This window comes from Falco peregrinus, chromosome 6, assembly GCF_023634155.1.
Source record: "Falco peregrinus isolate bFalPer1 chromosome 6, bFalPer1.pri, whole genome shotgun sequence".
Taxonomy (NCBI): Eukaryota; Metazoa; Chordata; class Aves; order Falconiformes; family Falconidae; genus Falco; species Falco peregrinus.
The window spans coordinates 22,899,647-22,911,887 of record NC_073726.1 but is presented as its reverse complement, the minus strand read 5'-3'; the positions used below and the strand labels follow the sequence as shown (position 1 = coordinate 22,911,887).

Sequence of the window (12,241 nt, the reverse complement as noted above, 5' to 3'; positions counted from 1 at the left end):
GCCTGAGCCATGCTGGAGTGCTAGTCCTCTGAAAGTCAGAAGGATTGGCTTTCCTATATTATTTCCAGGGTTTTGATAATCCTGTGGGATCTTAGTATGAAGAAGAAAGGTGCAGCTGGTGAGGAGATGCCTTTTCTGTCAGAGTTTGTGACAGCAAGGGGGAAATCTCCCCATTAGGTGATGCAGCTGGCTGCCTTTGAAAAAAAAGTGTGTGGCCCATGTGGAACTAAAATTCTACATGCAGAAACCCAATGACAGACAATAATGTTTCTCCATATTACGGCCAGAATAAGCTTTAAAAAATTGTTGCTGGAAACATACCTTAAGTCCACCAGACAGTGAAAGTTGGAACGTAACTTGTTTGCTTAACTCAGTGCTAGTACAATAAATGACTTGCATAAGGCAATTCGTTTAGCATTGTTCAAAGAGCAAGGATTATACAAACGATCTATTGTGTGTAGTGCTTTCTGGTGGTTTAACTTTCTTGGATCGAGAACAACTTAATGAAAGACCACAACTCAATTTCTGGTTGTAATTTTACGGGAAAGTGCAAGTCTGCATTGTCAAAGGTGCAGTTTGCTGCTTCCTTTCATTTCAGCTTTATTAACCTTGGAAAATGAGGCCACATTATTATTATTTTTTATTATTATTATTGTTTTATCCTTCCTCTTGGTCAGATTGGCAGGTTTGTGGTCAAAAAGAGATTTTCCTTCAGACCAGCCTGCAGGGCCCAGTGGAGGTTTTGCCTGCCTGTGTTGTACAGAGCCATTCATTGTAGTAAACCAGGTTTTAAAAGCTAACACCTGCAATTGTGATGGGGAATACTGGCAATCCTTTTGGTCTTTCCTTCCCAAAGAGTGTGCTACATCATTGTCTTTGCAACTTTTGTGCTAGCAGCTGAAGATGTATGATACAATCAAAGCCGTGGAAAACAGATGTAGTTTATCAATTGCTACAGTAACCTCTAAGTTATTTACCTTATTCTTTTTTTCTGCTCACAGGTACCATCTGAGGCGAGGCAGCTCTTTCACGTTTCTGACTCCAGGACCACACTGGGACTTCACCCTGGTGAGTAAAACAGCTGGGGAGTGCATATTGCAAAAGCATGCAAACAAGAGCAGGAATACAAGAGGTGAAGGTCCCTCTGGAAGAGAAAGAAAATCAACACATTCCCCTCTGCCTGGCTAGACACTTTCTGAGCCACTGAGGCTTCTGAGCTTTAGCTAGAGGGTGCTTTTTGCACACAGGAGTGAAGAGAAGGTAGGATATCCTGGAAACTACGGTTTCTTTATAAACTTACTTTCTGATATGTTTCAAGAGTCCTGCTAACTAAGCCAGCAATGCATGGCCTTACTGCTGTAAGCCTTGTACTCTGTTCTCTCCATCCTTTAAGATACATCCCTTGCTAGAGCAGTGGTTCGCATCCAGCCTCTAGAGCTGGTAAAGATGAACCACTCTCCAGAGAGGACCTACACTGGGTTTCTATTCTGAATTGCTGCTTCATGAAGTCTGTCCCTCTTCACACAAATTGCAGGCAATTAATCAGCTGAAGTAGGTGCATAGTGCCTGGTGTTGTGTATATAGATCTTGTACCATCTTAAAGCTGGCTTTCATGAGCTACCTAAGCTGATTTGCTCCCCACTGCCCCTGGAAGTGGTGATTCCATCCTCGGCCAGCAAACTGATCTAGCTGAAAAACTTGCCTTACCAAAAAGAAAACAAAGAGTTTTGGATGAGCTGATCCAGCTGACTGCACAAGCTGTATGAATGCTTGTGTCGGCACGAGTTAAGGCATGAGAATGTGTCTGGAGGTGGGGAAAAGGAGAGGACTACCTTTCATAAGGGAAATCCCATCTAAAATCAGCTGGAGCTTCTTGTGAAAGCATCCATTTAGACAGGCACATTGGCAGTGCCTTGAAGGGCAGCCACGTGCAATTTTGAGGCTGCACGAACACCAGTCCAGTGTGGGAATGGATTAAACAAAACCATAATCTCTTGTAGATTTTTCTTTTGCTCAATTTTAGAAACTTTCATCTGGTGACTACAGCTACATTAAACATATACATTTGAATATTACAAAGCCCTAGAAATTATATTCTTTCAAATTTGAAAATATTGTGCTCTAACAACACAAAAATATTTTGATTTAGTTTCAAGTTATTCCTGTTCTTTGTGTGGTTTTTTAATCTGCTTTTATTTGGCTATGTGCATATTCAGTTCAGCTCTTAGACAGACCATATTGTCTGTCATGACAGACTGAAAAAAACTGAAAGAACTGATTTTGGAAGGACTTAATTGCTTATCTGCAGTTCTCCATCATGTCCCTCATCAACCTAGTCCACCTCCGCTTCTCCCTTCAAGCCCAAATAGCTTCGTTTGCAGCTACAGATGGTGGGCATCTGGTGAAAGCTGGTGAAATCCAGCCCTTTTCTGGAGATTCAAGCTTTCCTGTGACTAGAAGTTAGTCTTGGACTGATACACCCAACACTGGAAGAGAAGCAAAAAGGAGGAGAGAAAGAAGCATAGCTGTGCAGTTTAGTTGCCCAGCAGATGTACCCTTACTGCATGGCTGGGAACCAGGTCTCTGCTTAGAGGCTTTGCCAATGTAATTCTGCTGACACACATTGACCACAGCGCTGTATTTGGCAGCAGCCTGTAGGCAAGCAAGAACTCTACATTTCTTGGTGTCATGTCTCATGTGCTGGATGGATTAAGCGTGTCACACAAGGGTTTTTTTTCCCCATGACCACTGACCACCAAGTACTTGTATGCCAGTCACAAACAGCATCTCTTCATACCATAGTTTGTGCAGCTGTTTGGCCAAAAGTCTGTAAAATGTACCTGGCCTGAGCCTCAGAGGAATTGGGTAACTAAGCCAAGTGTCTTTTTTATGCCTGCAGAAGTGGGATGGGTATGAAGAGGAGGACCAGTGCACGTTCTGCATAACTCTAAGAGAAGACTAATGCAGTTTGGGTTAAAACATCCTCTGGGTGGCTTCTGACTGGAAACAACGTTACTCATGGTCTATTTCCTTTCTTCCTTTTTGTTGAGGAGGATTCGTTTATGATAAACAAGCACTTGATCTTTGTTGTCTTAACAGTCCTGATGCACATTCCTTACCTGAAACCTTATTGGTGTTTTATGACTTCAGGTGGGCAATAAGCCACAAAAAACAGACTGATCCCTAAAGAATGAAATATCCTGGGTTTAGGCAAAAGCACTTAGTAGGAGAGAAGAAAACTAGTTGACTAGAATTGTATTCAAATTGAAAAACAGTACTTTCTTAAAAAGCATTTCTGGAGCTTTAATTGGAATCCTTGAAATGTGATTAACATTCATACTCATGGTGTTTTTTAGGTCATTCTAAAAAAAAAAGTCACAAAATATTTAGATTTCCCTTCCTGATTAGCATTTTTCAGGCTTCTCTTTTACAATACCTCTTTGAGAGCCTAAATCGGGTCTCACGGTTTTTACAGTTTAATAACTTTCGTAGAAGTAACTTTTTCCACATAAGTTTCGTGCGAAGGTTAACATATCAGATCTCTGATCGTGACCGTCTCAAAAATGTGAGAAAACAGTACCATAGCAGTTGCTTTTCTATCATGTGGCTTTAAACACCCAGATTTGTGCAGTCTGAAGAGGCTGTTTTCTTGGAATCTGTTTCTGTTCTGGCACCACATGGGAATGACACAGCTGGCTCTGCAGTGAAATGTCTAAGTTTTTGTATGAAACTATATTGGGCAAAGGAAATGGGGTCCAGCCAATGCAATACTTATTGCATAAGTCTAGCCAGTTTAAAAACAAAACTTTGGCCTTCCCTTAGTGTCTGGGCTTTGGTCTGGAGCTGTATGTTAAAGAAGTTAATATACTCAACTACATAAGGAACAAATAATATTCAGACCAAAAAGGCGTGGTGTCTTTGTCTTTATTGCAAGTTTTCTTCTGTTAAATAGATGCTAATATCCTTGACTTACATATGGGAAAAATAATCTGCAGACTAAAAAGGTGTGGTTATAGCAGTCTTTTATTGCAGGGTTTGATAAGTAACAAACCCTGAATATTTTACTAAACCTAAAAAAAAAACCTCACCACAAATGTCTGTATTTGCATGTGTTCTCAAGCCTGCCAAAGGTCTGTTCAAAAAGTATGGAGTGTGCTGGGACATTAATTCAGTGTCAATGCTATAAATACGGTAAGTCATAATGTCTCATATGACAATTTTTTCCTCTGTGGCTAGCAAGTCTATCAGTGAAGGGACTTACGTGACAGAGTCAGTTTCTTGTCTTTGCAAATTCATAAAAACCCCAGAAATACTGAACTCATTGGGGAACTTTGTACTCGAATCCACTTCTGTAGCTAGTTTGAATAGCTGAGGAGAAAAAAACACAGCACCAAAACATAAGAAACTAGTGAGTACATTTCTGTAATATGCCACCGTTACATGTGTGTATTTAATAGTTAAATGGTAGAGTCAACATAGTGTTGACAGACCAGAAAACACACTGAAGCCTAAAAACACGTCATACAAAAGGACTAGCCAACAATAGGTTTCTGAGAACCCTCCAGGGAAGCTGAACATCCCCTCAACAGCACCACATTTTCAAAGGAACCATGAAAAGAAGGCTGGTCAGCATTTAAAATAATTTGAGTTGTATTCAAACATTTTAAATATACTTACAATGATGACAAACCTCTTAAAGCTGAAACTTTTAAGTTGTTTGAATATATTATTAAATTCTAAGAAAACAGGAATTACATATTTGCTTCTGACAGAGGGTCAAGCTGCTGGACTGGTAGAGCACAAAACTGAAATCTGCTGAACTTCAGAGTGAACTTGCAGTAGTAGTTCCCTCTGCAGCTGCAGAGAGGGTATTTTCCTCATTTCACCTAGTTCAATGCCTAGTCTGTTAAACTGATAAACAACATGTAGACCAGTATCAAAATACAATATAGTTTCTTTTTCCTTTGTACTTAAAGAAGTGGAAGCGGATAAACTTGACTCATTTTGAAATGTTGAAGGGTAACAGTCAAACACAGGATGAAAATAAACTACTTGTTTCATGGGTGACCAAACAATTTATGCTTGTGATCCATGTTTTTTCCAGACCAGGTGACCTGCAGGCTGGCACAGTCTAACAGGATGAGTCCGCAATTGGTTTACCATTATCTGGGCAATGAAAAAATAACGTAGGAGCACAGATAGTACAGAAATAGTGGGAGGTATCAGGAAGCTCAGTGCAGATGTCTTTGATCATTGTTCCACTGGCTTGTTCTCTTCTTCAGAAAGGAAAATAGCTGAGATCTCCCTAGCCAAAAGCTTCATCTATCTTCCACAAAAGCATGTATTCTTTTAGCTCATTGCATTCCTAGCAGGGGTGCTTTAGCCACAGCTGTCTATAGCCATGTCCAAAGTAATGAATTAAATAGGTGATCAAAAATGCCCTCACATTAAGCTGTTTAAGAAAGTGTACTGTAATACAAATCCCTCATACACAGTAAGAATCTCCTAAATAAATTATATTTAGTTATTAGAAGGTAGCTGAGGAGCAGGAACAACCAACCTAATGCAAAATAGCTTTATGCTGGGACTGCCTCCAGGGTGAAATCTGTAGATCCCCTCACTCACAGACCCTTAACCAATGCTGGTGAGCAAACGTTCTAAGAATTTAGGCATGGTATCTTCAGATGTCCCCTAGAGGCCTCTGATCCTAATGATCTCCAAGTCTGACCCTTGTAGTACCTAAATCATTCAGAAAGCCCAACTTTATTGCTGGACTCTTGACCTCAGAAGCCACAAAAATGGCTTCATTTAACTAAATGAATCTCAAATAATTTCACAATGGTAGCCACTGCATTCTGTCTTGCTACTGAGATTACCTGCTTCAGCCTTTACTCACAACCACAATTAGGGGAGTGCAGAGAAATAAGCTTATAAGCATGTAATTTAGAGATATCGATCAGGTGACAAAACTCATGAAATATCATAAACATGCTTTGCATTTGTTTTCAACCTTTAGTTTCTTTGCAGTTATTTGGGGGGGGGGGGGGTAAAGAAAGAAAATGTCACTAGTCTGCTTTGTAAAAAGCCAGAGCTGCCTTTCTGAACGCAAATTGAGTGTACAGCTATAACTCTTGTTTCATTTCTTACAGAAGAGGAAGCGCCGAGCAAAAGACGATGATCTAGTCAGTCTTTGCAGCCTTGACTTTAAGGTAATCAAAACACGTTGCTCTACAATATTGTGCAGTCATCTACTTTGTCAGCTACAGTGGCTTCTACTGGGGTGTACTATACTTTCTGTGTTTGCAAGACATCTGCAGCTGTGTTTGCTCTTGCATACACCTCTGGGGTGGGCTGAGTCCTGCTAGTGATATCAGTAACGCTGTTTGTGATCTCCTGTTTTAATCATGTGAATCCTAAATCTGTCACAGGTTTAATGTTGTGTGAAATAAATGTGTGTAACCCATAGTTAGCAAGAACATAAGCATTTTCAAATGCCGGGAAGTGAAACTGTGCAAAGCCCCTTCAAATGTTGCCTTTGTTTGACTTTAGTTAGTGCACTTCATTGTATTGCAAACAAGCTGAACTGGCTGGGTGGTAAATTGTTCTTAAAGCTATGGATTAAAGCAGCTTACAAAAATTAGGGTGGGTAGGTGCAGAATTGCATCTTTTTCCAAGGACTATCCAGACTTGGTATTCTGAAAGAAAAAAGTGCTTTCCACTGCCCATCTGCCCTGAAGATCTCACTGTTGGACACGTCTCTGAAGAGGGGAAGAGAAATAGGGTTTTTCCTAGGAATGTAGCTATTGAGTTAACTAAGTGGGTTTTACAGTTTATTAGACTGGGATTCAAAGTAATTTGTTAGTGGGGAATTTCCTCTTTGACCTAATGACCAGCACATCCTCTGTTGTTGTCACTTACTTTGCATTTGTGCATTATTTATTAGCCTCACTTAACCTGGCTATTGCTGGATGCTTTCCATGACCGATGGTACTGTCTAACAGGCTAACTCTGGGCTTTGAGCTCTCTAGACTATATCTCCTGTTCCAGATAAGAACACCCCTGTAATTTCCCAGTAGGGGAGGGAAAAGAGCGAAAAAGATTACCTGCAGAGGGCTGTGGCACAGAAGTGCTGATGTCTCTGAACCTACTGTTTTGGGCTTCTTTTGTTTCTGAGGTCTTTCTGGTTTTCTGATGCAGATGGGAGTGTTATGGCTAGGAAACCTGCCCTCAGGGAAAAGGATTTTCTTTTCTCTTTTTATCTTTTTAATTGGACTACCTTTTTATGTATCGGACAAAACTGCAAGAATTAGGGTTTCTCCCACAAAGCAGTCACTTCAAGGTGAAACTGAAATATCAACAGTAATTTGTGTACGCACCTTTTAAGAGTTTTAACAGAAATCTGCCAAGGAAAAAGCAAAATCCCTAGGCCAATACAGTCAAAGTTCAGGCTCCAGCTTTTGTTTAACCTGACTTTTTAACTCGTTCTTTTGAAAGGGTCAGACTCCCCTGAACATTTGAGAGTTTGAGCCACATCCACCCAATTCACCCCAGTATTCTTGTTAAAACACATTAACGGTACTGGTTGGATTGTAAGTTTCAGGCTTTTTGATACCAACTCTCAAGGTTATTAAAAGTTTCAAAAGCACCACAGTCAACTATCTATAGTCAGATTTTCAAAACACATCACCAGTACTTCTGAGTCTCATCGGGCACTTATGCTGGAGTACAAATTATACTTTGCCCTGTCTAGATTTGATGAGGGTGAATCAATAGCCTCAAATTTGGCTCCATCAGACATAGATATATCTATTTAATTGATGAAATAAGGTCACAAGAGAAGATAATTTAAGAATGTTATGGTCAGACCATATATTTTTTATCGCCATCTTAGAGATAGGAACTGATTTTTCAGAGTTTGTCTCTAGAAATGTCTAACTCCACAGTATAACTGTTATTTCAGCTCCACAATCTCCCTGAGCAAATATTTCTCAACTAACAAGCTCTTGTTTTGTCACCATACTTGCAATAAAGGGATTTGGCCAGCATTTTGCATTCACACTCCTACTAGACATAATTGTGCTGACAAAACTGCCATGCAGATGGCAATCCCATAAATGACTGCTTTGGAGCAGGTAGCTGCACCCTAGTATCCCAGACTTGGCACCCTACCCAATACATGTTTTTAAAATAGAGGGAAGGGTTTCTTTACTTTGGATGTGCACCTGTCTTTCTGAAAAGGTTGAGCAGTCCTTTAATGATGTTTAAACCTCACATATTCTAGATCATCATTCCACACACCATGAAGATGGTGTGCAAAATGGCAGGGGATATCATGCCACTCCAGATAGACTACAATGCCCTGGCTATTCTTGTTTATTTTGGCTTGTTAACCTCCCCCTTGCTGCCCAGAGTCCTGCGCAAAAACAAGCCAGATCTGTTAGGTCTGTTAAGCTTCTAATTTGACATGCAGCTTAAAACCCTCCAAACACTGCGAAAATATGAGTGGGAAGTTACAACCTGAGACCATAGTTACAGCTTCCACTTCCTTCAGCACTGACCCACCCCTTCTCTTATACCAAAACATGCTCCTTTGGGAAGGAAGAAAGTATTTTCTACCCAGATCATGTCTGGAGCCATAGTACAACATGAGCTGTTGATAATTGTCTGGGTAAGACAGAAGGGAGAGTGAATTGCAGTGCAGGGACAGAAACAAGAAATTGAGGACAGGAATTTGTTAAGCAGATCTTTATGTTTTAAAACTGAGATTTATTTTTGCATTTCAGGTAGGTTTATGACCAACTTTTTGTTAAGTGATCACATATGAAACAGTTCCATATTACCCCCACAGTTATGTAAGGTGCTGAATGATTCATGGGAGGAAGCAGTGCTGTGTTTTTTGAAGGTGTGTGTGTGTCTTTATGTTTGTTAGCAACTAGATAAATACTTTTCAGTATGTGACAGGGAATAGACAGATACAATGGTGCATTTTACCAGAGGCAAAATGAAGCCAGGCTGAGTAATGTGTAAGAATCACGTCTCGTCTGGATTGTGTTTTCTGTTGGTTATGGGATGTCCTTGTAAGGCTTTAGGAACAGGGATTTTAGAAAGGAAGTGAAGTCTTAGTGAGGATGCTTTTCATGAACCTCCATGCTGTGTCCTCGAAGCCTTACTCACCTTTTTGGGACCAGTTCTGTGAATATGACTCAGCCTGGATAGGAGTTCAGCCCAAACAAGCCCTAGAGTTGTACTAGTTTTGATAGCAGAGAGAGACTATGACAATAAAGATGATAGTGACATTCTGCACATAAACACTGATAATTATTTTTTTTTTATGTAAAAAGTTACTTGGGGGAAAAAGGAGGGAGAGAGAGAATCCTTGTGTGTCTGTCTTCATGATGGTCGAGGTCACTTGAAGCCGCCATTGAGTGTCTTTCCATGGTCAGAGTCCTCACAAGCAGCTTGGCTTCAGGCAGAGATAATACAGCCTAAAGATCATCACTAATGCAAAAAACTGCAGCGGTAACTCCTTTCTTTAGAATATATACCCACAAGCTTTAAAGAAACAACAAAAACAGTCCTTCCCTCTTCCCTTCCCCCTCCCAAAGATATAACCTCTCTAGAGGACTTTCATGGGAATTTTATTGGCGTGTCTGATTCATGCAAGAACGTGCCCATGCATAAGTTACAAATTTGTATTTGGAAATAGACTTTGATCAAAACGAACATCTCTGACATTGGCTACACAGTGCAACTCTGAAAAACAACTTTTGGCACGTGAGCAGGTTGGGAGCTGAAGTCAACTGTAGCTTCTCGCTCCATTACTCTGTTGTTAGGGTAGATGTTGTATTTAATATTACCAATCTGGACGGTCCATGTTTTCTGCTGTGCATTCATATTCATAAGATGGAAATTGCTTTTCTGGCCTGAGCGCACAAATGTTCACTTCAGGGATGGCTGAGGTAACTCGTTTTCTACAGAGGTCTGCAGAATGTCACAGGTTGTATTTCAGTGAAAATGCATCTGCACTGTGAGTTGTGGGTTTCTTTTTTGGTTGGTGGTTGTTTTTTTGTTTTGGGGTTGTTGGAGGGTTGTGGGGTTTTTTTATTTGTAACTGTATAATGGAATTGAATGGCAGCTAATTATAGTGACCTCCCATTATCCAAAATAAATGCTGGATTCCAGACTGGCTCATAAACTTTTTGGATGACCCAATAGTCTCTTGATGGATCATAGCCTACTTTTGCTCATTTTCCAGAATACTGCTCTGAATTTGGCTCTGAATATAAATATCTGGGAGTGGAATGTTAAACACAGCTCATGGATGGTAAACAACTACGTGTACGGCAGAGGGGGTCTGACTGCCCTGGGTATGTGAACATGTATGGGAGAAGACAATTGCCTGTGAAGATCTCCTTTATTCTAGTCCTTGAGTGTTCTGCATGTTACACTATATATACCACATTAAGAATAGCTGTAAAGTTTTTAGGTGGACTTCAGTTCCTGGTAAATAGCATTTGAAAACATACACGCACAACAATGAAAATGAATATGCTATGAATGTAATGAATGCTTTCGTTTTCCCCGAGACTTCAAGCCGCCAAAGGGATTAAAATGTCGCAGGTTCTTTCTTTGAAGAAATTGAATCCAGATGTCAAGCACATTAGAGGCATCCAGGATCTGTGAAAACTGGGAAAACTGCCCACTGAGGAATATCCCTCTGCCTCCAGGCTCTGTTAATGCACCAGCTCTTGTCTTCTCCTCTCCAGCCAGTGGCAGAACTGAGATCTTTTGTCATTGGCTCTTGTTAGCAGCTGCAAACGGCCTTATTCCAGGGTTAAGTATAAAATAAAGCAACCCTGAAGTGGCCTGGCTGATGGTTGGAGCTGTGTAACATGGCCAGAGTCGAACTACAAGGATATTGAGGGTGCTGTAATGACTCTCTTCCAGTGATGGTAGGCTGAAAATCACAATTCAGGCCTGCTAGGGTTTTATATTAACTGTGCCTGCCATTATCTCACATGATTTGCTTGAGTACTGCCAAAAGAAGAGACAGGAGTGCTGGCCACCCTGGCCACAGGTGCTAAAGGACATATTCAGCTGTTGGGGGAACATTCCTGCATGCCACACTTGGCAACCCCTGGCACTAGCCAGATGCCATATGTCGCTTAAACAACTGCGTATTTTTAACTGTGAAAACTTACATCAGTCTGGAATTGTACACTGGAATTTGGATGCATGTTTTCTTAGGAATTCATCATTTGTTAATCTAAAATTTATTTGATCATGCTTTGGGGCTGAAATAACAAAACGGCATGTCAATACCCCAGAGAACATTTTTATTTAGTAGCAGCCCTACCCAAAATAACTTGCAGGAGCAAGGAATGTAGCAGGTATGAGGCCGCCCAGGACTTCAGGCAAACAGCTCTGTGTAACAGCAGTCCTCCCTTCTCTGTAGAAATGAAAACGCAAGCTAAAAATAAGAGTAAAACAATGAGGGCTGGGTGATTCCTCTGTCACTTGAAGTCTTCCCAGCTCTCTAATTTGATAGTAGGAGAGGAGTCACCAAAGTATTTTGCTCCTAGAAGTGAAAACACCCATTTGAGTACAGGCGAGGAATGCTATTAATACCCACTGGCAGCAGAGCAGGAAGAACTGGCCTGTTATCCATCTCTCAGTGCAGCAACTGTCCGGGCTATGTTCTCGTGGCTTCAGAACCACCATGGCATGGGCTGATCCTGCCCAGTGGGCTGAAGGGGCAGGGAAAGGCACAAAGAAGATTGAGGCCAGGGCAGAGGGGTAAGGGGACACTAGGAAGACACAGGAGATGGTGCTGGGTAGAAGAAAATGTCCTGAGTTAAGAGGAAAGCTGGGATTTATGGTGTGGGGTGTATAAGGTACAAATCCGTAAGTCCGGCTTTATTGCCTCTGCTAACAAGGAACAATTCTCCTTTCTTTTTTCATTTGTTTTGGGTTTCATCAGAGGGTTCCCAAGTACCACCGCCTTGTTCAGGTTGGTTTGCCCACTGGAATGGTGCTTGCACTACAATGAACTTTACTAACTTAAAGGTCATATTCATGCTGCCTCTTGCATGTGTTGTAAGTAGGGCAGAGGCAGGTAATGTACAGGTATGGTAGCACACTTGGAGCCATGCTGATTATATTGCTGTAGAGGAACTTCCTAGGGCCTGGGGGGTGGTTATTTACAAGGGTGCAAGATCCCCTTCCACCCTTGCTGTCTTCA

At 41.1% G+C, this 12,241-nt stretch overlaps 1 protein-coding gene across 2 annotated transcripts in view; it reads left to right on the top strand.

Annotated features, from left to right (window-relative positions):
- NET1 (neuroepithelial cell transforming 1) overlaps positions 1–12,241 on the top strand; it is a 54,006-nt gene that overhangs the window by 27,765 nt on the left and 14,000 nt on the right. The window contains exons 2-3 of one of the 2 annotated variants that reach the window (XM_027783698.2): positions 1,002–1,068; positions 6,150–6,209. In XM_027783698.2, coding sequence (XP_027639499.1) covers positions 1,002–1,068; positions 6,150–6,209 — 127 coding nt within the window. Of the gene's footprint in view, positions 1–1,001; positions 1,069–6,149; positions 6,210–12,241 lie in introns of those variants that run through there. The other variant, XM_055808432.1, reaches the window with a different exon arrangement.